Here is a 26,285-nt window from a genome sequence, read left to right on the forward strand (position 1 = left end):
GAGAGGGAAGGAGGAACAAAAGAAGGAAAAAAGGAAGGAAGGAAGGATGGAAGGAAAGAAATGGAGAGAGAGAAAGAGAAGAGAGAGAGAGAGGGAAGGAGGAAAGAGGGAAGGAAAGGAAGGAAGGAAAGGAAGGAAGGAAGGAAGGAAGGAAGGAAAAGAAGGAAGGAAGGAGGAAGGAAGGAGGGAGAGAGGAAGACAAATTCATAGAAACAGAGTAGAAGGGGGTTGCCAGGGGCTGGGGGGCGCGAATAGGGGGAGGTTGCTAAAAAGGTACAAACTTGCAGTTTTAAGATGAACAAAGTCTGAGGATCTAATGTATAACGTGGTAACTATTGATAACATTGTGTTGTAGAATCGAAATTTGCTAAAAGAGTAGAACCTAAGGGTTCCCACCAAAAACCAAAGGTAAACATGTGAGGTGAGATTTGTGGTCGTTGGTTACCCCAAAGGTGGGAATCTTTCACAATGTGAGCATATACCAATCCATTCATTACATTGTACTCTGTAAGTATGTTACAGTTTTATTTGTCAACACCCCAAGAGAGCTTTAAAAAAAAAAGACAACATTTTAAGGCAATATTTTAGAAAATCAAAAGGAGTATAAAAAGTTTGGATACACATCAACATTGCACATAAAGACAGGGCCGCCCGTAAGACTGATACTTCCCTTGGCCTCAGGCTCTGTGCGGCTCCCCCAGGCACTGGTCACACGTTTCCCCAAAGTAAGTAAAAGATTCAAGAAGTTAAGTCATTTCAAGGATTTAGAAAATTATTCTATTACAGTCTTTGAAAACTTCCATTCTTAGCTTTCTCCTGGGCCACAACTGTAGGTTATGAGCTCAGGCCGTCACGGTATGAGTTTTTATTATACAATTTCCAGAACACAAAGAACACTTTGCCGTGGATACCTATAAAATTGGTATGTTACTCTCCTGTGTCGTAGATGAGACTGAATTTCCAGAACCTCCCTCTTCATCAGTGCAAACTCAGAACACCGGACAGATTACGTCTACTTAGAAAATCATTCAACCAGAACACACAGTTTCAGTTACAGGATGAAACACGGGTTCCTGTTAAAAGATATTTACTTTTCATTCCAGAAGTTTGAAGAGAAGGAAATGTGAAATGAATTTTTAGCAGGTTAAATTTAGGGTCCAAACGATAGTCCGAGAATATTTTCTGAAGCTACCCTTGTACATGTAAGTGGCTAAATCTGTATTGTATCTGCATTGGCTTGATATTTGGTTTAGCGAGATTTGATTTGACTAGAGGGTCGCCCTTTCCAGAGCCCCCCACCCCCACCCCACCCCAGGCTTGGGGAATGAAGAGCCTTCTCAAGTATGTGTCCCAGGCCATCCCCAGGGTCCCAGCCACTCTCCACCCCTTCTTCCTCAGTCTCCCCAAGGGACTCATCTATCTTGCCACCAAATATTGGAAAGATTTCTGTGCATGCATTTGCTTTGGCAACACTGGAGAAAAGACAAAACCCTCTTGGAACGAGGTCCACAGCAGCCTCCGGCTCCCAAAGACGTGACTTCTCAGTCCTATTATCAAGCCATTGGGAAAGAAGTGAAACTGGTTGTACATGATCCTGACTCCAGCCTCTCGCTGCTGTTGCAAAAGCAAAATACTCCAGCTAAAGGGCTTTGGTCCCTCCCAGGCTAAGAAATAAAAGATTCTTTTCCAAAGCGGATTGTCAATGAGGCACGTTCACCGATATGCAAAGCCATCTGCAGTGAAGTGTGCAGATTCGGCGTCAGACAGAGGCCTGGACTCAACCTGGGGGAGAGACTCGAGTTCCTGGACTGTTTACTTTCTCCGGTGAGCCAGGTGCTAGGCTGGGCCCTGAAGGTCCCCAGGACAAGGGGACACAGTGTCTGACTTTGGCCCACCACCTGGCGGGACAGACAGAGAATACACCAGTCATCTCAACGAACTGGGGTAAGAGCCTGACTCAAGGGGACTAAGGCCGGGGGCGCAGGTGAGGGACCACGATTCACACAGAAGTGAGTGGAGTCGAGGGGGGTTTTCCATATTTTGCTCAGTGTGAGTCACGGCACCCCAACCGGCCGGGCATCCCTGGGGACATCCCTTACTGGAGTCTCTATCCCTGCCTCTGAGAGGGAAAGATCACGACTCTGGCTCCTGCCGGCCACGAGTCAGGACCTGGCAGTGAGTAGGCGTGCTCTCCCTGTCCATCAACGACAGCGAGGGCCACAGTGGGCGTTACTCGGTGATATCAACTGGATGGCATCTCTATATGAAGAGAAGGCAAAGTACTTGTTTGAAGGCATTTTTTTTTAAAGCACGTTGCTGTCTCTTCCCATCATCTGGCCTCTCTTGGCTTCTGTCTGCCAACTAGTTGTAGAGATTTGGCAAAAGAAGGAAAGAAAAACCCATCCCATTCCCATGCTGCCTCGGAAGCTCTCGTTAGCAGGTGTGACTTAACACCATCTATCCCCTGGGGATGCGTTTTCTCCTGAGTAATTTTTCTCCTTGGTGCTGTCTTGCTGTTGTCGATATTCATATTTCCAATGGTTTCAGGGTTTCTAGTGTGCCTGAAATGGTAACATCGTGATGAGCGGCTCCTCAGATGGCTCCCAAGTAGGAAGAAAAACGCAAATCTGTCTGCCTGTGGTGTGGGCTGCACACGGGGACCTTGGCATTTCGGACAGGTTCTCAGAATCCATGCCCTACACTGGAGAGACATCAAGATGGGGACCGACCCCACAGACCTCAGTGCACCCTTCCCAGCACTTTCTCTGTGTTTTCTCTCAGTCACCGTGTTTATAAAGAAACAAAAAGGCATGTTGCTACAGCTTTTTAAAATTTATTTTAATTTTTTTTATTTAAAACAAATTTTTTAATGTTTATTTATCTTTGAGAGAGAGAGAGAGAGAGAGAGCAAGTTGGGGAAGGGCAGAGAGAGAGAGGGCGACACAGAATCTGAAACAGGCTCCAGGCTCTGAGCTGTCAGCACAGAGCCCGACACGGGGCTCGAACCCGTTGACCTCGAGATCATGACCTGAGCTGAAGTCGGGAGCTTAACCGACGGAGCCACCCAGGCGCCCCTCCATGGAATGATAGTTAACATTTTATTGACAGAGGTTCATGAGTCTCTTGGATGAAATATCAGACTTTAAATGAACAGTGGAGCAAAATCCATGGCCCCGGCACAGTGAAATGGGCTGGTCGGCCAGAAAGTAGTTGATGATTGCTTGGGGCTGCTACGATCATTGAATGGCTTCTTGGGAACATCAAAGCCACGTCATTAGAAGCCTCCTCCAAATCAAAGTCCCCGAATTTGTCTGAAGAGCAGAAGTGACTTTTATGCCAACATTAGGTGATAAGGACAGAATGGATTTAATTTCTTGCCACTGATATTTTAAATCACCTACAATTCTCCTAGTAACATTCTGAAAATGGAGCATTAGAAACTCTACTAATTTAGTCCCTAAAGGTATAGGAACGAATGTGAAAAGAGAACTTCGGCTGGAAGGGTTTAAAAAAAAAAATGGCTGGCAAAAAAAAAAAAAAAAGAAAAAGAAAAAAAAAAGCGATGGGATCTTCAAATACAAGTGAAGGAACCCCCGTAATTTTTCAGCCCCTTCTGTGTGCCCGCTCTCACCCAGGAAAGACACAAAGGCCAAAATTCCACCCCAGATGCTATATTCTGCCCCTAGCATTTTCATCCTGACCTTTATGGTAATAGAAATAATTAGCACTGCTGTGGGTTAGGCAGAACATTTACAAAAGGACCCTCATTTTTAGGAATTTGTGCGTGGTTTGTCTTATTGAAATGCACTTTATACTTTGTCCTACAGCCACATTTTTAAATTAGTATTTTCCCCCCTTAAGAACCTTCCCTGTGCCAATTTCCTCTTCAAATAACACTGTTATCTATTTGAACGTTTCGGAAAATAAATGTACAAAGAGGAAAGCATAAAACTGCATATAACCCAACTCATCAGGGTAAATCTTTGTTCCCATTTCATGAAATGTTCCAGAATATTTCCTTCCCATCTTTTTTTTCTGTGTGGACACGCACAAATATAGTCTCGGTTTTATAAAAATGGCCACATGCCATACATGCAATTTCATACCTGGTATTTGCTAGAACTTTGAGAACAATTGCTATCTAGTGGCTTCTATGTGGAAGACTCTAATTTTGTATATTTAACGATGTATCTTGTGAGTTCATCATGGATGAGCTCATGTCCTATTAAGTTCATTTATAGTAAATGTCTCTAAATTTTCAAATCCACGTATCTCAAATATGCCAATAAAATCACTTTGCTTTGTTTATTCAGCAAAGCTCAAAAAGAGGCATAAGACTGTGTGGCTGTCAATTCTCTTTGAAAATGAGGGGCAGGGAACGTTCTGAATGCTCCTTGAAATTGGGTGGAATTCACCACAGTGTTTGCAGTGTTATTTGTTGAACTGTGTGCCCCCCAAATTGAGTATTAACCTCTAGTACCTCAGAAAGTGACCTTATTAGGAGCCCAGGTTCTTACAGAGCTAATCAAGTTCCAATGAGGTCCTTAGGATGGGCCCTAATTCAATATGACTGAGGGCTTTATAAAAAGGGGAAATGTGGGGGTGCATGAGTGGCTCAGTCGGTTAAGCATCCGACTTTGGCTCAGGTCATGATCTCAGGGTTCGTGAGTTCGAGCCCCGCGTCGGGCTCTGTGCTGACAGCTCGGAACCTGGAGCCTGCTTCAGATTCTGTGTCTCCCTCTCTCTCTGCCCCTGCCCCACTTACGCTCGCTCTCACTCTTCTCTCTCTCTCTCAAAATAAATAAACATTTACAATTTTTGAAAAATGGGAAATGTGGACACAGACATGCATAGGGGGAGGATGCAAAGACCAGATGGTCACCTGTAAGCCAAGGAGAGAGCCTGGGGCAGATTCTGACTCACAGCCTCAGAAGGAGCCAATCTTCTGATGCCTTGCCCTTGGACTTCAGCTACCAGGACTGTGGGACAATACAGTTCTGTTGTCTAAGCCCATGGGAAAGCCCAGATTTCTCCACTTGGGCAGAAAACTAGATGCACACAAAAGAAAGGTCTGCAGCTGGCCTTACCCGGGATGCCCCCGAACCGTAGTCACAGAGGAGACCAAGGACGCCCCGGGCTCTGGTGCCCAGAGCACAAAGGAGGGTGTCCTCCTTCTGTACCACTTGGGGAACCCCCTCTCCTTGGGGTGTGCAATTCTGTAGGCATGGGCTGAATTCTCTCCTGAACCCCCAACCACATGGAGGGAGGATGCTGACTCTGGGCCAGAAGGAAGATACGTGTCCTCCTAAAACCAGTTGTCCGGCTCAGAGCCCTGGGTTTCCCAGCCACCAGCAGGGATGGGGGGAAGGAGGTATGGGCAGAGCAAAGTGACCGCCGCGGGGACCTGAGGCGGCCCTGAGGCACTTTCTTCTTTGCTGTGTGGGAAGGCAGCCTCCCTAGCCCTCTCTCCCAGATGGGCTTGAAGAGGCCCCGTGAGCAGGTGGCAGTGTCCATTTAAGGAGCAGGACGGAAACCCATTTATAGACTGGGGCTGCAGCAGCTATGCAGGGGCAAGGACTCCTCTATCACCGGATGTCGTCTCTGCAGCTTGAGACGCGGGCGTGATTTACGAGAACCGGGACTGTCCTCACTCTCTTGATCATTTTCCTACCTTTCTGATGCTCCGGCTACCAGTTATCAAGCACCTGTACAAGCCTATGTGTCATGTGCTGCTCGAGACTGTGTGAATAGCTTGCATCATAAATGGGGAAATTGTTATTTAAGGTGTGATGCTGAAGAATGTAGGTTCTGGAGCTAAGGATAGAGGAAGGCGCGGACTCTAAAGGCACACAAAGAACTTTATGGGGCGGCAAAATAGTCGATATCTCAATTATAAGACAGCACTCATGTCAAAACTCAACAAGGATGCAACTAAAAAAGATAACTTTTACTAGATGAAAGTTATACCTTAGTAAACATGACCCAATAAATAAATGGAAAGAAAGAAAGAAAGAAAGAAAGAAAGAAAGAAAGAAAGAAAGAAAGAAAGGAGGGAGGAAAGAAAGAAAGAAAGAAAGAAAGAAAGAAAGAAAGAAAGAAGAAAGAAGGAAGAAAAGAAAGAAAGAAAGAAAGAAAGGAGGGAGGAAAGAAAGAAAGAAAGAAAGAAAGAAGAAAGAAGGAAGAAAAGAAAGAAAGAGAGCGAGAGAGAGAGAGAAAGGAAGGAAGGAAGGAAGGAAGGAAGGAAGGAAGGAAGGAAGGAAAGGAAAGGAAAGGAAAGGAAAGGAAAGGAAAGGAAAGGAAAGGAAAGGAAGGAACGTGTCCTGCAATCCTGGACTCAGACTGTCCAGACTCTCCCAGCCAGCCCTGCCACTTAGCAGCTGTGTGACCCTGTGCAGGTCACTTGACTTCTCTGGGCCTCAGTTTCTGCTTCTAAAAAGCCAGGACAACACTATCCCCACTTCATCAGGCCATGAGAATTACATGTGATAAAAATGGTCTCAGTGCATGGGTCTGGTCCCTGAAAGGAATCAGATGGCGACATAATGGGAAACCAGGCTCCAAAAGAAGTCTGCCTCTTTCCTTTCTGATTTGTTCAATTTGCAACAAGCTAGGGAACTAAAGGCACATTGGGCTCAGCAGTTTGAGGACCAGGAGAAGCCCCAGCTCCCACAAGTGGCCAAATGACCCTGCACAACTGATTTCATTCCTCACATCTTGGCTCTGTTTCTTCTCCATGAAGGATTAAATTTAAATTAAATTAAATTAAATTAAATTAAATTAAATTAAATTAAACCTATAGCTCATATGGCTATCATGAGAATCTAAAGAGAGAATATTAGGATTTGTGATTATTTCTTTTTTCATAAAGGATGTAGTCTCTACCTGTTAGCTAATATTAATTTCAGTCGAAGCTTCCTGGACCTCTATTCCCAGTGTGGATGTGTTTTGTGCGCTGATACAAATGACAGCTTGTATTTTTTCTAGAAAGAGAAGATGCGGGAGGAGGGTAGGGCAGTGACCGAAGAGAGTGGGGAGAACTGAGTAGCCCTGGGGCAGCGTGTGTGCAGCGGACCCGTCTGCAGAGTCCCTGCATGGCTCAGGTTGGAAAGGAAGCGTGAGCCGATCCCCAGCCCCCTCCATTGACCCCATGGGTCCGCAAGGGGCCAGAATGGCCCGTGAATGTGGAGGTCATCATCCACCTTCCACGTCTGAACGACACCCAGAGGAATGCCTCTCCGTCTGCCCCACTCCCTTCTCTGCCCTCCTAAAGTGGGGTCGGTTCCTCAGAATATGCTCGAGATGCAGGTTGTCGGCAGAAAGGGCAGATGCTTTCTACGGCCACTGCCGTGACTGACACAAAGGACAACGGTAGGCTCTCAGACAAAGACACGGGTACCCAAACACTCATGGTTTCTCACAGTGTGCACAGAAGATACCAGATCCACACGGAGCAGAAAAGGACAGAAGAGACTGGCTTTCTCTCCCCATCCCATCCCGGGAGCTACGGCCGGCCAGCCCAATGCCGGGAGAAAGAAGAAAGGTACAACACTGTCAATAAAAGATGAATATAAAGGCAGAAACAGAGATGTGCCCACAAACTAACTCAGGAAAGGACGCATCGACCTGACACAGATGATGAGGGGGGAGAAAACAACAAGGATCGTCATTTTTCTAGAACTAAATGAAACCTCTACCATACCACTGTGAAAACACGAAGGCTGCCGGTCCCCCCATAGTCGTGTTATTTTTAGGGCACTTTTATATTTCAAAGGCCAGAGAAGCTGCCATGAGGCCAGAGTCCACGTATCCCCAGATCACAGAGGCCACAGAGAAAGACCTCTTTGCTTTGCTTTCAGCCGTAACACCAGGACTTCATTCCTGCCTCCTTTCCCCCGGGACAGCTAGTAGAACGCGGTGCTGGGCATCATCAAACGAAGGCCAAAGCGTGGCCAGAGACCGCAGAATGAAAGAGCCACCGTGGGCAGGAGACTCTAACCGGCCAGCCACCCCGGGCACCGAACGGTCACCCACCACGGCCACATGGCTCCGCCGTGGTTGAGCCGGTCGTGATTCCCCGCCGCGCTCAACTTCCTCATCAGAGCAGGAAAGAGCCTAAGCCACGTCCACGGTTGGCCAAGAGAGGCCACAGTTAGGGCTGACTGAAAGGTCAGGCTTCCCAGTTTGGCCACGACTCTTCCCTTTTTCCCACCAAGACGGCCGGCTCTGTCTCTGCAAAGCAACAGCGTGACACTTGGGTTGCCACAACCCTCTGAAGCGGGGGGACGGTCATTCCCAGTTGATGGATGCACGGCCGGACACCCTGAGCGAGAGGTTTAGTGACACGGCCGAGGATTGGCAGCCGCTGAGTGGAAGGGGACGGGGCTCGGACGCAGACAGACGGCACCCCTACCGCCGCAGTTTGCACGTCTACAGGGGACACCACCGCCTTGGAGGATGGGAGGTCTGCCTCTGATGGCGCCCCTGCCCTCAACGGTACCGGCATTCGGTGCCTCGATCCATCTGGTGGCAGAGTAGGCATCGAGGGTGCTTCCTGACCCTCCTGATTGTAGACGGCCACCCACATCACACAAAATTCCGTGGGGGAAAATGCACGGACGGTTTCAGGGGACGGTTGGGGTGAACGCACGTCACAAGGTTGTCGGCCGCCCTGGGAACCACCACGCGGTCGGTGTTCAGGCCACTGTGACACCGCACCTGCAGACGCCTTTCCCACACCCGTGACAACGGGGCTTGGGGACAGCCCAGATGGCTCTGGCTCAGTAATTCCCTCTGTCCAGGTGTCCTGATCTCTTTTTCGCACACTTAACTAGTTTCGCGGACTCCTCTCCGTGCGTTCCTCCCATGGAGGCTGAAGCCCAGTGTCGTGCGCTGACTCCTTGAGATAAAACGCAGATACTAACCTGGCACCGGGTCCTCCTCAGCGCACTTCTCCTGGGGTGGAGGGAGGCGTGGGGGGAGGGGGGGGTTGAGGCTTCAGAAGCCGGAGACTTTCTTTTTTGGTAATAAAGAAGCAGCCCGCTTTTCTCCCCCACTCAACTAAAACGAAAATAGCTTCAGAACCCGTACAAGTCTGAGGTTGTATACTTCTGGAAGAAACGGGACTGCCTGGTCATAAATCAGCTGTCACGGCCCGAGGAGCGAATTGAGACGGATTAGAAGACCGGATGAAGCTGTCCAGGGCTATTTGATCAGCTGCGCCCCGGGGAGGTGAAAATTCTAGCAATCTCCCCGCTGGAAACAGAATGCACACATGCCCACCAGCAAGCACCGCCTCCCAACTCAGCCTCACGCCCTGCCTCCTTCATGGTGGGCATTCGCTCCCTCTCTCATTTTTAAACCCCTACAAAATCCAGACCCACGTAGTCTGCTGGAAAACCAACTCAGCTGTAATTTACGTCGCGGTCGCGCTCCTGGGACAGGGCTGATGGGAATGGCTGAAGCTTGGGCCACCGCGTGGCTTCGTATCTGCACATACTGACCCTGGATCCTGCTCCGATGAAAACCCTTTACTTCCCAAGCACGAAATGTTTCTTTAACTGAACAAGCCTCATGCACCTGCTCTCCGTGTCCCTTGACATGCCCCCCCTCCCCGGGGAAGAAGCCATGAGGGCCGGAGCAGGCCACCCGAGACATTCATCGGAGTCAACAACCCACCCTTGGCAAAGACGTTTGGAATCGGAATGCGGGGAGTTTTTCATATTGGGGTCATCGTTTAGCATTTATACGGTCTTTGAAAAGCATATGCTTTCCAAGTGCTTTTTAATCAGTTTTAGTACTCCCACCTCGCAGCAGACCTGCAGGGTCAGGTCAGAAATCATCTGATTTCTTATGCCAGCATGCGGCTAGGTGGGCTTCCTTAGAGCCAGCCTCAGTGGTCCGTCTCCTTCAGAGGGAAGGCCCTCAAGCCACTTGCATCCGTGGTCAGGCATGGGCCATTCTGAAAACCTCCTCTCAGTGAGGGAAGAAAAGAATCTATCTATCTATCTATAAATATTATCTATATATAAATATATAGATAATATATATAGATATATATATTTATAACAAATAAATATATATATATGGCCCCTGACATTGCAAAGGGATAACATGTTTCATTAGCACACAAGCTTTCTCTCTCCGCCCCCCTCTCTCTCCACCAAAAAGCAATCAGGCAGCCCCCAGCCTCAGCCAGAGCCAGCCTCGTGGCCATGTGACCCATGCAGTCATATAGGACCCATGAGTCCGGCTCAGAAAGGCCCCAAGCTTGGTAATGCTCTGTCATCACGGTCTTGAAAATTCTTTTGAAGTATACTTGTTTATTTTGAGAGAGAGAGAGAGAGAGAGAGAGAGAGCATGAGCAGGGGAGGGGCAGAGAGAGAAAGGGAGACAGAATCCCAAACAGGCTCTGCACCATCAACACAGAGCCCGATGCGGGCTTGATGTGGGGCTTGAACCCACAAACTGTGAGATCATGACCTGAGCCGAAACCAAGAGTCAGATGCCTAACCGACTGAGCCACCCAGGAACCCCCGCCTTCCGTCTTGAAATTCTTAATAATGTCTACCATGGAGCCCCACGTTTCTGTCTTTCACCGGGCCCCACCAAGTGTCACCGCCCTGCCCCCGCAGTCCAATCACAGGCTTCCCCAGGACTTTCCAGTGCTGTCTGAGCTACCGGGACCTCAAAAGAGACTTCTCCCAAAGCCGGGTGGGAGCAAACAATTATAGAGGCTGCTACTTGTCTTTAAATCGCCTCATCTCGGAGGGAGATCTGCTAGGTTCCTTCTTCATCAAAATACAAAAGGGACATAGGAGCAGAGAGTGGGGTCCCCTGAGGGTACTGCTTGTAGCTGAAGTTCCGTGAGGCTGCCTTTATGCTTTTGTCATGCAAGGATTCGAAATCCTCATCCAAAACTCAATTGTCTGGGAGCCCTCTCATGAATTTCAGCCAAATCTGGCTCTCAGCAAGAACTCAGCCAAAAAAAAAAAAAAAATGATGGCAGGGGAATTCACTAAACAGTGCCCCCCCGAAATGAATCTGCCTCGAAGATGGGAAGGATTAAATCTAGATGGAAAAATAACAATAAACTTGCATGAGGTATTTGGTAGAGGACTTGACTAATTGCTACATCTATTTTAGGAAGTTATCTTCCAGAATAGGTAAAAGAGCCCACACTTCTGAAGTATAGAACATTGCCAGAAATAATATTTGCGATGCGGCACTGTATTATCTCTATCTTTTGACAGGACTTATGCATATGTGAGAACAGAGTTATAAATATAGGGATGAGCCCATGCCTCGAACAAACTCCGAAGAGAAGAAATTATGCCACCAGGGGTCTCCGAGGTGCGACGTGTGCAGTGATATTTCACCCTGGACAAACAGTAATCCTCGCACGGAAGGTAGGCTACAGGCATATCTAAATTCATTTGGGCGCTTCTCACAAGTAGAACGTGGAACTTTTAAAAGAAAACAACATGCACAACTACACATGTAATCTTCTTCCAATGTACCGAACAGATTTTACTCACTTAGCACTTTTAAAGGGAGACGTGATAATTTAAATAGAACCCAAATATTCACTGACACATGTATGGGAATTTATATCACTAGGCAAGAGGCATAAATCGACTGTAGTATCATCCTAGATACCTATCGGTTCATGGGACTCAGACTGCTAAAGCCCTATGTGGTTCTAAAATTCATGACTTTGAAGAGTAACCATCAGCCATGGTGGTTATTCCTCAATCAATATCTATGGAGACCCTACTTCTGGAAGCATGGACTCCACGTGGAAGCTTTCCCTGAACACATCCTTCTCCTCCTTCCTAAGCCTCCACAATGGCTATAGTCTGTGCATCCCTGGCAATCAGTGTATACAGTGAAGAAACCTGTAGCCCAGTTAATTTTATGTGATTCAGTCTCCGGGGCTAGCCTCCCAGCCACGCCTTATTCATTCACCCAGCACAACGTACAACACGCAATGGAGTCCCCATCCACGTAGGTTGAATGGCATGTGCCGGGGAGAGGAAAAGGGACGACACAAGTCTGTCCTTTCAAGTTTCATAATCTAGAAGGCGGAAGGAAATGTGACTGACCAAATACGTGATTTCTGATTTACACACGCAGTGGTTTCGACCATAGACAGGGCCCCCATTCTGGGAGGAAAAGTTTTTTGAGAGTTTTATCTGGGGGTTCAGAATGCTCTTTCTTACGCAGAGCCATGGAGAGTAAGGCAAGGTCATAAAGGAGACTGGTGTAAAGTCAACGTCAAGGAAGCTGCCACGTGAAGCAGAAGAGGATTTCTCAACGGAGACCTCAGTGAGGGACTTTTGGGGCAACAGTGCGATGACGTTTACCAGACACTCCTTGTGTTATTGGGGTTGGGGCAGGGGGAAGGCTCAGAGGGCATACTTGAACCTCTAGAGATCAAGTGGAAGACCTGGGGAGGGAAAGAATGACTTGGTCAAGATCCCCGTAGCTGCTCTTTTTTCACTCAAGACTAATGGAAAAAAAAAAAAATCCAGGACAATATTGTTTCTCATGTATTTCGTGCCCAAGTCCTAAATGGAATTGGGGCAGGTGTAAAAGAAATTGGGTTGTGTCCAGGATATGCCAGAAAATGAGAAATGTAATAGGAGGGGAAGTGTGTAAGTGAAACTCACGCTGGCTTTTCCTCAAAAAGCTCTGTGGTTTTGAGCAAAATTCGCCTTTGGGCACTCAGTTCCCTATTTGAAAATGACTCCTTTGAGGGAAATGACAAATACGGTCTCCTTGAATTCTCTGAATTCTAAGTAGAACCATAGAAATGACAGTCTTTCTCTAGGTCAGTGGTTTTGAAGCAGGGTGACTACACCCCAAGAAAGGGCAGGGCCACTATGTTCGGCTGCACAGGTTGTGCACAGCACAACCCCAGGGGGCACCACTGGTAGACGGCAGCCAAGAATGGCATCTCTGGGGCTGTAAGGTGCTCAATTCGCACATGCACGGTGAAGAAAACTTTGACGTTTCTCTTTACATCTGTTTAGAATCAAAGGTCTATAAGGACGAAATTAGGTTTTATCAATAGCTACCCTCAGGATCGATACTGACATTGTCACTTGGTGAGTAGGGAAGAATGGGTTCCCGTGACTCCTGGCTTGCTCTCAACACCGCCACGTGCTGCAATGCAGCTCCTTGAGCCCCGGGAGGAGGATTTACAGATTATGTAATCTACTTTTAACTGAACTAATCTCCCCACTAAGTAGGTAAGTGACTTTTAAAAAGTCTCACACAGGGGCACCTGGGTGGCTCAGTCAGTTAAGTATCTGACTCTTCCTCTCCACTCAGATCATGATCTCACATTTTGTGAGATCGAGCCCCACATCCGCCTCTGTGCTGACAGTGCGGAGCCTGCTCGGGATTCTCTCTCTCTCTCTCTCTCTCTCTCTCTCTCTCTCTGCCCCTCCTCTGCTCATGCTCACTCTCTATCTCACTCTCTAAAAATAAATCAATTTTTTAAAATGTTGTTAAAAAAAGTGTTGCCTAGTCACACTCCACAACACGGACGAACCTGGAGGACCTTATGCTGAGTATAATCAGCCAAGCACAAAAGGACAGATACTCTGTGATTCCACATCTATAAGGTCCCTAGAGGAGTCAGATACATAGAGACATTTGATACATAGAGACAGGAAGTAGAAAGGTGGTCACAGGGGATAAGGGGAACAGGAAAGGGGATTTGCTGTTTAATAGGTAATGGAATTTCAGTTTCACAAGATGAAACCGTTCTGGAGGTCTATTTCGTAACAAAATAAATAAACCACACAACTGAATTTATACGCTTAAAAATGGGTAAGGTGGTCAATTTTATGACGTGTTTTTTTACCCCAATGAAATTCCTGCATAAAATTTCACAGATTGAAAAGAATACTAACACTGTCAGCAAAAGCAAGAAGAAAACAATAGAAATGTGAACTGATCCTGCTAGATTCGTTCTAGGATATCTTCATGAGCACCAACACGAGCCTCTAAACCACAGCCATCAAGTTAGGCTCAAAAGGAAGTCCCGTTACCAGGACTATCTGACCAATTCGTGGCATGGGGGATTTCTCGGTGTATCAAACAGGTGTCGGGAAATGTGAAAAGGAAAAGTCCAGGTACACTGTGCCATTTGGCCAGGCTCAGGGAAAGAAAAGTGCTATTTTTCTAATAATCCCTAATGAAAGAGTGATGTTACTTAATAAGGAAATTATATATGTAAGAACCTTCCATTTATATATGTAAGAACCTTCCAGGCACCTGGCTAGCTCAGTTGGGAGTGCGTGCAACTCTTGATCTTGGGGTTGTAAGTTCAAGCCCCATGTTGGGTATAGAGATTACTTAAAAATAAAAAAAAATCTTTAAAACATTCTTTAAAAATAATTAACAGGCCTAATTTCTTAATAATTTTTAAATAGTGGGACTTAGCCCTTGATGGACATAAAAGTATATTGACTAAAGAAGAAAATCTTGGCGGAAAAGAGAGAACACACTTTCTTGCCCCATTTTAACTGTCTTGTTTGGGTAAGACGAATGTTAATGAGTATTGCTACCTGCAGGGTCCTCTTTCCAGGCATTGCATAAAATTAAAATAACTAATCACTTGTTAGAACCTTAGCCAAGCCACAGATGTGGTGGTATGAGGACAGATGACCGTTTCTTTTGTCACGACTCTCCTCCGCAGTTTGGGATTGTGATAGCAGGAAAAGCATAATCTCAAGCCAAACCAGGTCCAACCCCAGCTATCAAATAGCTGTCCGGGAGTCAGAAACAAATATTTAAAAACTAACACTCAAAAGGCAATCCAGACCATTGGGTGAAGGCTTGAAGTGTGGGTGATTGAGATATTTCAGTCTTGGCCAAGCCCATGACTTCCTCAAACCAGAGGCAGAAACCTTCCAGGGAAAAGGACTCTCCTGGTCTCTATTCTAGTTTCCACTGTGGTATGAAAACTGCCTTATTGCAATAATTCTAATCAATTCACCCTTTTTGGCTTCTTTCCCCTTAGATGTTCTGCAGGAGAATTTTCAATTTGTGGATGATTACCTACCTGCTTTATGATTCCAATTTGTCTTCTTTTTATTTATAAGGTGGCAGTTTAAGAGTAAAATGTAAAATAATGGCATTTAGTGGGTGATTGATTTTTCCACTGGCAATGTGATAAACATGGCCAAGCGTCTCCCTTTCAGAAGTGGAACGAGAAGTAATTCAGTGAGATTCTGAGGCATAAATTTCGGGCTATGTGTAAGGCACAAACAATATTCAAGCAGATTGATGCCTGGCGTGTGTAACTTACACGGAATTGTTCATGTACAACAGCCCAGAAGTGGATGTTGGATTTATAGGTCTGGGCCACTGGTGGGTGTGTCAGGCTTGCTTGGCTTATGGCACAGAACAACGATCTGTAGAACATTCTCATACCCATTCCCAAAGTACACCTGTACCTGTATCTCATTACTTATACCTCACTTCATTCCAAAGGTGGATGAAGAATGGTAAACAGTTGATACCTGGGGACGATAGGAACGTGGAGTCACAGCCTGTTGGACCGCACGGGGACACGGTCGTACATCTCAGTGCCTAACCTCCCAGGGGAAGACACACAAGCCCATCGCTTTTTGTGTAGGAATGGTCACGTCTTCCTAGCTCAAATATAAACCAACTTAAGATATTTAAATATGCAATTAGAAATGAAAACATTTGGTTAATTCATAGAAACATCAATGGCTAATTTTTAAATAGCAATTAAAATACTTGAATATACGATGTGCTTCCTGTACACAAAGTATATTTTGCCTTCAACCGTGTGCCAGGATCTGCAGTCTGGACGACCGTGATTCGGCACGAATCTTCCTAAAGATCTGCTCGGGCTCTCTCTTATCCCCCTGTAAGCACAGTCAAATTGGTTTTCTATTTCAGTACAGCCAACAGCTTTGTAGGGCATTCACAGGCTCTGCCTCTCTGGCTGAAGCTCCTTTTGTTTGAATTTCATAGAGCTTATCTGAAGTGAAATAGTCCCAAGGGAGACGACCCCCAACTGTAGGATATTAGAATTCTCTGTCCCTCCCTCAGCGTCCCTGTTTTCCTTGACATTTTTCCAAATGCCAAGAGTTCTTCCTGTCCGGATTCTCTCCAGTTCTCATCGCCTTGCCTGCCGTCAGTGCACTTCTCTTGTATATCTGACAATGTATCCATTTCCAACTTAAAAGGATTTCAATGGCAAACCCAGGTTTCAAACCGGGAGTAAAAAACAAAAGATAGAACTTTTCTTCTCCAAACCTGTCTGGACCACAAATCTCAACGTTTAGAAAAGAGGGGGTCTGGTCTGTTGGTCACATTAACTGATAAACCCATACCCCCAAATGTATGTATTCATCCAATAAGGGAACGTTACCAAGTGCCAGACCAGGAGCCAGGTCCTGTGGACAATGTAAAGTTGTTCCTGTCCCCAGGAAGCTCACAGTCTAGGGGGGATAATGCTAATAAATAAAATGCAACCATAATACTTGCTATGGTCTGGATGTTTGTGTTTTTCAAAATTCATGTGCTGAAATCCTAACCCCCATGGTGAAGGCATGACAAGGTGGGGCCTTTGGGAGTGATCAGGTCACGAGTGGGGGGGCCCCAGTGAATGGGACTTGTGCCCTCACAAAAAGAGACCCCAAGGAGCTCCCTGTCCCTCCTTCCACCATATGAGGACACAGGAGGGAGAAGGCTGTCTATGAACCAAGAAGAGGGTTCTCACCGAATCACACTGGCTCCCTGATCTCAGACTCCCTCCCAGCTTTCAGAACCGTGAGCAATAAATTCCTACGATTTATAAGCTGTTCAATCTGTGATACTTTATTATAGCAGCCTGAACAGACTAAGACAATAACACCATGAGCTTTAATGCTGTGTTGTATAAAACTATCAGCCAAATATTATATAAATCTGTGCATATGCATCCCCTAAAGTCCTTCTTTCCCCCACAGTGAGAAGCCCTTTCTAGAAAGCCATTCTAAATTAATGAAAAGCCCCAGGCTTGGGCTCATATTGTTCAGGTGTTCAAATGGTACAGGGCACACAGTTCACTGAGGACAGAAGGCCCCCAGATGCAGTGTGAACGCCTTCCACCTATAACAACACCTCTAATGAAGCACTGAGGCAGAAATTATAATTAAAAAAAAAAGTTCAGAGAACGTATTCATCATGAATTCAAGGCACTTCCCACAACAAAAACCTGTATTTCCTTTTCATCTTGATCACACTATTCAACTAAACCTTTAATAAAATCAACTGCAAGTCACTGACTCAATTCAAAAGAGAAAAACAGTGAGACTTCTTAACCACACACAATCCGATAATGAGGTGCGGGACCGGGGGAACAAAGTTTATGGCAATCCATAAACCATCAGCCCAGCAAACACATTTCCAGGCTGCACTGGGACCTCTGCCCATGCAAGAAAAGTTGCACTGGGAACCAAAGTTGGACCTGGCGTCTTCCTAGACCTAACATCCCCAGGTAGAGTAGAGAGAGTGCCCGTCCCGGTGTGATCCAGAGAAACTAGGGGGATCTTGCTGGATCTTCCTGTGTCTCTGCCACTGACTGGTACATCCCCAAATGAGGTTATACTTATAGAAGAAACAGGATCGTCTTTGGCCTGCTGCTGCCAGGCCTTTGGGGCCAGTTGGAAAATCCACATTTTACGCAGTTATGCTTGGAATCTGGGTGTAACTGGTCTACCCTGAACAGTTATCCACAAGCCTGCTCGTCCGTCCTCCGGCATCTGCTCGGTTCACTATGACATCACAAGAAGCACACGACTATGACGATTTTCACTGTAGTTCTGTTCCCTACTATTTATCTTAGCAATGGGTTGTCCCAGTGGCTGCCTAGGTAAGCCCCAAGCGGCGGCCACTTTTGAAAACAAAAATCCTGTCCTTTCTATGCCCCCCTGCAAGATTCAAGGGAGCATTCCTTCCCCTTGCATATCTCTCTCCAGACAATGTTCACTCTTCTCTTCTTCCTTTAGAAACTTAGTGTGTAGGCAGTAGCTTCTGATTCTGTGCTAAGGACAGGCACGTGGGTCTAAAGATTTGCCCTGAAATGTCCTCAGTGTGTTCCCTCCGTGCGTCTGACAGGCACAGTCCTTTTGTGGGCGACGTCTGGATGGAAGAAAGGCTTGAAACCCTGGCCCCAAGTTGCAACATCCCATCCAAGCCGATGCAAGAAAAGAGTGGTGACAGTTAGGATCCTGGATGCTTTCCCAAGGGGGTCTCAGGTCTAATTAATAGCTGTCAACTGATGCATTATGCAATGGGAACCCCCCACACACACACTTCCTCAAAAATAGGGTGATGGTGGGTGTCATTTTTCAAACTGATTCTCCAAAAGTGTGCCTTTATTGGATGAAAATCTTGCTCCTGGCTCTCCTAAATCAGTTCTTTTGAAAACCAACTTAAGGGGCGCCTGGGTGGCTCCATTGGTTAAGCATCCAACTTCAGCTCAGGTCATGATCTCCTGGTTCATGGGTTTGAGCCCCGCATCGGGCTCTGTGCTGACAGCTCGGAGCCTGCAGCCTGCTTCAGATTCTGTGTGTGTCTCTCTCTGCCCCCTACGCTCACTCGCTCTCTCGCTCTCTCTCTCTCTCTCTCTCAAAAATACACAAACATTAAAAAAAAATGAAAAGCAACTTAAAAACGCACACCTGGATGAGAAAATGGGACTGTCGGTGTTATGGGACTCCTATTTGGTGCCTCAGCAAAGGGAGTCTCATTCTTCTCCTGTGCGGGGGTCCAGGCGGAGAGAGAAGAGGGTGACTTTGTTAACCTTGACTTTGGTGGTTAGGATTTCTGATCCAGTTAACACACCTTAACCTGCATTTTGATCCCTGCTAAATTACCTCCCGGCCCATCTGACATACTTTAATACTGAAATGTAAATTAGACACCCCCACAAACCACCTCCACTCTCTCGGTGCCCTAAATTTGGACTTGACTCCCCTCGCTGTACTGGAGCTGCTCTTTTCAATCGCCTCGTTCCCCGAGCAATGCATTGCCACGGGGGACGGAGGAGACACTGGGTCGTGGAGTCACCCAGTTGAAAGCCGGCTCCAGGCTCAGTCCCCGAGTCCCCACCTCTCACCGCCTTCCCCCTAAAGGCTAGAAGACCCGTAGGCCCAAGGCCCACCGGGGAGCACTTGGCCCTTTGGGGGCCTCTCCTCCCAGCCCCGCCCCAGCACGGCCCCGGGGGAGCAGCTGTGAGCTCAGGGATTTCCGCAGCGGGCACCAAACCCTGCCAGCTGGAGCCGGCGCTCTTTGCCCACCAGACCCCAGCAAATCCCGAAGTCGGAGGAGAGGCTGACAAGACCCCTGGCTTTGGCCCTCTGCAGCAATCAGTGACACGAGTAAGCAAACGATCATCTGGAATCAATCCCTGCCTGAGAGCTATCAAAACAAGAAGCCACACGTAATTCACCCGACCAAGGAAAAGCTCTGGGCTGGGGGGATGTTCAGTTCTCTACCCGGAAAGGAGCGTCTGTTCAACTTTATTAAATGTTTTAAGCAGGTCTGAGTTCTAGTGAAAGGACTCACTCCCACTCTCTGAGGGACACACACCCGGGAAGTCGGGGATCAGGCAGAGAGCTGGTCACCCAGCTGGTGGCCAGAGCACCGGGGCTGCACGTAACAGAGGGGGGACTAGGTGCAAGAGGGACAGGAGGGGGAAAGGGAGAAGGAGCTGGAAGGGCTGTCGCGGAAGGAAAGGGGGGCAGAGGAGACGGATGCGCCTCCTGCGGGATTTTAGCGACATTAAAGGAAACCCTTGCAGTTGGCTGTTGACGAGGCTGATGGAATGGGCGGGGGCGGGGGGCGGCCGCAGAGCTGCCCTAATTTTATGTGCAGCAGAAACGAGGCTGTGACCCTAATCGTGGGCTGAGCTGTGGGACGTGTGCTCTCTCCCGGGGGACCCACGGTGAGGTGAACACCGCCGAGCTGAAGCATTCTGGAAAGCTCATGTGTTCACGACGCCGGGCTTCAGCCTCGGCTGCAGATGGGGTGACAGCCGGAGGGGACCCAGCAGGAACACCACGACCCCAGAAGAGCCCGGGGGGGGAGCCGACTATCGAAGAAGGGCCCCCAGTGCTGTACAGCTTTGTGACTCCTCCTCTGGGAAGCCCACTCTCCACAGCCAGCCATGGCTTCTTGTGAGCACAGGTTGCTGACCCAGGGTGGAAGCTTCTGAAGTCTCGTGGAGTCCACCAGGAGGCTGCAAGGCACAGAGGCCTGGTCCTCCTCGCCCTGTCTCTGCTCCAGGCCCCAGCTCCCTTTCCCTCGCCCCCTCCCCACCCTCCTCCGGCTCCTTCTGTGGCTCCCGGCGCGCCGAAACCCCCCCCCCCCCCCCCCCCCCCCCGCCCCTTCAGGGGCCCCCGGGGGGCAGAAACCCCCCCCCCCCCCCCGGCGGTCGGCCACCCAGCAAGGCCGCCCAAGCCCTGCCCTTTGCTAGCGCCGACTTTGAACCGGCTGACCTTGAACTTCTCTCTGCCTCAGTTTCCTCATCTGTCAATGGGGAATAAATACCAGCACCTACCTCACAGGATTTGAGGGGGCAAATAAGGTAACACAAGTGGAGCGCTAGATGCCAAGCTGGGGGCTGAGAACAGACAAAAGTGAGGTGCACTGGCCTTACTGGAGCCCCCCCGCCAGCCTTATCTGGGGCTGAGAGGCTTACAGCCCTCCCATCTTCCTCCACACTTGCCCCCTTCCTCACTCGAGCCCTTGGCTCCGTCCCAAACCCCATTCCTAAACCGTCTATGCTTTGCCTCCTCTGTCTTCCTGTCATGTTTATGTCAAAAGTCGCCCATCGGAGAGACAAACGCAGTGAAGACGCCTCTTATTTCTGAAGTCGTTAATTTTACTCTAGAATTCCCAAAAAAAGGATCACCCATCTGTCAAAAAAAAAAGACAGAGAAGATAAAAGTAATTATTTAAGTGCCGACCAAAAGGAAATAAAAACGGACTTGTCTCCACTACTGAGCTGAATTAGAGGGTGGTTTGTACAACCCCAAACCTGCCTCGTTTAAAAGAAAGAGAACGTGATCTTTTTGAAATAAAATGAGCTATCTATAGGTTTGCCCCCAACAAAATACCGTCTCTATAAACATATTCAGAGAAGGGACTTGCAACCAGAAGAAATGTAGCTGTTCTTATGTCAAAGTCTCTCCGGTGCCTGAGCCCCATCCCTACACACAGATTTTTCATGGTTCGAGCGATTTGCCTCTTTTACTGACGCTCTAACTAGCTGCAGATGTAGTTTGTGCGGCCGAGCCGTGCAGTCCTTCCCCCACGTCTCTTCCAAGGCTGACTGTCACCGGCTGGCCCGCCTGCCAGCGTCCTGAAAGCCATCCACCAAAGCAAACACGTGAGGACAGGCGGGAAGCACAGCAAACCTCCGGCGAGGCTGAGACCCTCGGCTTTCTCTCCCGAGGTGTCCAACCCAAAGCACTTTCCAAAGTCACGATTAAATCAGAAGCCAACAAGCCATCCCTTTCTTTCCAAGGCGAATTTTTAAAAAGTTGCAAACTTCACCAACCTCTCTGCACCTGCCACCGCAAACCAGGATAGCAACGGGGGTCAGCCCTCCGAGCAAAGAGTCACAGGGCTGATCGACCACCACCCGGAGACCCTTGGCGTCTCCCGAGACCCACTGTGGCCAGCGCACTGGTCACCCCCAAGTCTCCCTCTCCAAGGACGAGGGCCACTCACCTCGCTCATGTTGCTGTAACGCGGCAGCCGCGGGATCCCTGCGCTCAGCACCGTGCTCAGCACCCGGATCGATGCTCAGGGGTCGCTCTTCCACCGGTCCTGGCTTTTCTCTTAAAAAGGGCTGCCCGGTGGCATCATGCCTCCCGTAAGCCAATGAGATTCATTCACCTGTCTGCACGCCTCGCAGACATCCGAGAGCACGAGGGGCCACCTAGTGGAGCCAGGTGGGAAGTGAGCTGGGTCTCAGCCCCACATTCTGCCAAGGGAAAGAGCTGCTAGATTTGTGCGTGGTTTTTTTTTTTTTTTCTTTTTTAAAGGTCAAAGTCAGAGGTACAAAGATCATCACCGGTTTGCCATCGTTTACTAATTCAAGGGTCCAGGATTCAAATACGTTTTCAACGTCAGTGAAAAGAATGTTTGCATCTTAGAGGAAGGGCAGTTCTGGAAACACCAGCCCATGCTCGCTCTCTCTCTCTCTCTCTCTCTCTCCCCCTCGCTTTCCCAGGAGCTGCGGCTTCCCCTGTTCTTTGTGGCACAGATCCCAGACTTCCAGGAGAACATTCTCCACTGCTCCCGCCCCAACCCCAAATCTGCCAGGCTGTTCGTATCCCGGGCACCTCCTCCCTTGGCAAGAGGTCATAGCAGCGCTGGGACATCGACTTGGAGAGTCAGGCTGTGACAAGAGAGGAAGTCTCCGGCCTTATCTGTGTTGTTATAAACTTCACCAGCATCCGGAGGGAGATGCGGGCTGGACCGTGGAATCTGTTAAAGATTTCACTGCTGCAGCCTGTCCAGCCCCTCTGTAAAGAGGTTCAGTCCTTTTGCCTGGACTTGTGAGACCCCGAAGAGCCTTCACGGCACCCAAGTGAAGCCTTGACTTTCACAACCGGGATCATGGCCAGTGCAGGGAATGAGGTGGGTGCCGCGGCCTGTCTCGTTGGCCCAGGGCTGATCAGGACACCCTCTGGCAACTTGCCAGCTCCAGGTTGGCCCTGGGTTCAAGCGGGATTCTCGGACAGTGACGCCCTGTCATGGCGGATACGCCAAATGATGACTAATAACTCTTCAAAGGACCTATGGGAGATACAAGCATATCCAAGTGACAGCTACCAGGTGGGTAAATATACGAGAAACTGGGCAGTTATTACAGTCCTCAGATGCCCCACAGGGGCCTCACCCATCACCCCACATGGGGAGACTCTGCCAATAGCTGTATGATGAACCAACACTGAGCTCGGGCCTGTCTCTGATTCCCTCCATTGTCTTCTATCTGGCCAACGCCACAGTGGCCTCTCCTTTCACCTCCTTTCTCAGGGCTACCTCGGTGAGTGAGAGAAAAGCCACACATCCCCAGTGGGTACCAGCGAGTACAGGCCACCTGCGGAGGCTGAGGCCGGGAGCCAGGGCTCAGAGCTCTTGCATCTACCATACGAACGTGAGTGACCACAAACAGAAAGCAGCAAGAAACACAAAACTCCTAAGGCTTGTGGGAGCCAATCTTCTTAACTTATAGCCACTTTACATGGGAATGTGTCTACAGAAAGTCCCCTTCCAATGGGAAGACAGGTACATTCATTATAATAACTCTTCATTCACAGAGAAACAGAGATGGGTTATATACAGTAAAACCTTGATTTGCGAGCATGATTCGTTCTGGAAACATGCTTGTAATCCAAAGCACTTGTATATCAAAGCAAACTTCAAGAACCATTGGCTCAGTTGTGATCCCGTCACGTGCTACTCATATTGCAAGACATCACCCGTTTATCGAGTTAAAATTTATTAGAACTGTTTGGTCATCTTGCGGAACACTCACAGAACAAGTTACTCACAATCCGAGGTTTTACTGTTTACCTATTTGTCTATCCCAACCACACGAATCTTTTGCGAACAAAGGAGCTGCCTGCCAGCACATTCTTACAGCATCTTCCTCATTCTTTTCCTCCCCCACCCCTCCTTGTCACACGTGGGAGGGCCCAGACAGGATGCCTTTAGTGTCCCCCAGTGGTTGGGAGTGGGAGACAGAGGAGGGTGGGTCTGCCCAGGCGCAGCCGACTGGAAGAAGAGGGACGGGGCTCCCTTCTCTGCATGAATGGCAAAACCACACCTTCCCCAGGGAAAGCCTGTCTGGTTGGGGATTTTGAGCACCCAGTGCTTGCCTGACGAGGGTCCCTTGTGTGGTTTTGTAGGCTATGCTCAGGCAGAGGGGACAAATAGAGGAGACACAGAGGACCAGCCAGTGCTCTGCTGGCCTGGTTGTAGTGCAGACATGAATTTTCTCATAACACAAGTGCACATATGGATTTACAACAGCTTGGGGTTTGAGGAGCAGTAAACGGCTGCTAGTGTTTCCAGGGGAGGGGCCAGAACTGGTGCCCGGGATGGGCTATGGCTTTGCCAAGGAGAGTATACAATTTGGAACAAATCGGGGGTTATAAAGGGTATGGAAGAGAGGATAGATGGCATTATGGGCTGAATTACGTCCCCTCCAAAATTCATATATTGAGGTCCTAACTCTCCAGTACCTCAAAATGTGACTGTATTTAGAAATAGAGGAGATAGAGCCTTAAAAGAGGTAAGTAAGCTAAAGTGAGACCATATGGGTGGGCCCTAATGAAATAGGATTGGTGTCCATATAAGAAGAGGAGATTAGGACACAGACCCATCACAGAAGGAAGACCCTGTGAAGACACAGGGAGAAGAAGATGGCCATCTACAAACCAAGGAAAAAGACCTGAGAAGAAACCAACCCTTGGTCTTGGCCTTCCAGCTTCCAGCCTCCAGAATCGTGAGAGGATACATTTCTGTTGTCGAAACCACCCAGCCTGTGGTACTTTGTGGCAGCCCTAGAAAACTAATACAGATGTCATAGCAAGTGCTGGAGAAGACTTTTAGGGAAAGAATAGAAGGATCTCAAGGGGAGTTAGACCAGTATTTGCCATGTAGCATGCAACTTAACCCTGTGGATTTCCCTGGGACACCTTTCATAACACAGTTATCTCCAATCGATGGGTCATGGAGCTGTCTGTTTTAAACACAAAGTGAAGTTGAGTGTGCCCATAGAGCAGCCATGGGAAACCAGGACCTGGGGGTTACACATAATGCATCCCAGGGTGCACCCCACACAGTTCTGGTTCCACATTTGCTCAGGGGACAGCTGCACAGGCACTCGGGCACTGAATGTTCCTTCTATCATTCCCCAGCAGGTAGGCCCTGGGACCACAGCTCCCAGCCCCATCCCTTGTCTTGGGGCAGTGGTGTCCCCACAGACCAGCCATCAGACCAAGGATTGCAAAGAGTCCCTGGACCTCATCTTGGAATCCCAAGGGATAAGGACAGTAAGCAGATGGTCTTTAAACTTTTCCAGGTGGTTCCAATAAGCAGTCAAGTTTGAGGATCATTGTTTAGAACAGTGATCACACAATACACACACACACACACACACACACACACACACACTTCTCACACGCACTCCTTCCAAACTTTCGCTCCCTCCTGCCTCCTGCCCATCCTCCTCCCTCTGCCTCCTTTTAGAATCCATGTGGCCCTCTCACATGAGTCATGTTAGCCAAACACTGTATTACATGGTAGATGGAGTCATGAACCAGAAGCTTAGAACTTGAGTCCTTGACTTGAGCGATGGTTTTGCACGTGACCTTGGCAAAGCCTCACCATTCCTCAGTGTCTCATCTCCTCCACTGGTGCTTTCAATCTTAAAAATTAATTTAAGAAATATTAAAATTGTGCATCTGCCAACCTAAGCAAAAATAGAAACAACAGATATATTGAGCTGAGAAATAAATTTTGAAAGAACTTCAGGAGAATTAGACGCACAGCTTCATATATTAGATCTTGGGGAATACTTCAACATTGCTGAGTTAAGATCCAGACATGGGGCTCTATAATTTATGAAAAAAAAAAAACAGATAATATGGATAGATTATTTTCATCTTCTTGGGAGCGTGATTCTGCCTGAAGGTGCAGACTGGAACCAAGCAATCTTTCAAAATCCTCCTTTAGGGTTATTTATAGGGCCACTGTATATTGATGACCTGGGGCTTTTCATCAGACTTTTATACAAAATGCATCATATATATACAATTTCAGAGGGTGTGGGAGCTTTAAAAAAAACCGACACCCTGCGTCATTTTCCTGCCTTTGCTCCTCTACTTCCTTGTGAACGCCATGCACAGGTGCAGCACAGGCTTCGTCCCTGAACGTGGAAGGCATGGACGGAGGGAGAAGGAGGTCATCCTCCTAGGACAGAGATTTCCTGGCCCAACGTCGGTGGCTGGATCCCTCCCTCCATTCTGCCTTCACTGTCCCCCCAAACAGGAGGCCCCTGCGGTCCCTGGGTGTCTATGCAGCCCCCATCCCTAAGGCTCAGCATTCCCTAGTCCAAAGGGTGGACCCAGTGAGCTCCTGCTTTTGGTCCCCAACCTTGCGTCCTGCTGCCTTGAATTTTAATCTCCTTTGCAGATTCTAGCCCTCAGCCAACCTCTGGAGGCCACATGGCC

At 48.3% G+C, this 26,285-nt stretch overlaps 1 protein-coding gene across 1 annotated transcript in view; it reads right to left on the reverse strand.

The window, feature by feature from the left end:
- The window catches only part of PCP4 (Purkinje cell protein 4), a 60,506-nt gene extending 38,621 nt beyond the window's left edge, over positions 1-21,885 (reverse strand). The window contains exon 1 of the mRNA XM_049627854.1: positions 21,769-21,885. Coding sequence (XP_049483811.1) covers positions 21,769-21,777 — 9 coding nt within the window. The 5' untranslated portion in view covers positions 21,778-21,885. The remainder of the gene's footprint in view (positions 1-21,768) is intronic.
- Between the last annotated feature and the right edge of the window lie 4,400 nt (positions 21,886-26,285).

Source organism: Panthera uncia, chromosome C2, assembly GCF_023721935.1.
Source record: "Panthera uncia isolate 11264 chromosome C2, Puncia_PCG_1.0, whole genome shotgun sequence".
In the NCBI taxonomy this organism is placed as follows: domain Eukaryota; kingdom Metazoa; phylum Chordata; class Mammalia; order Carnivora; family Felidae; genus Panthera; species Panthera uncia.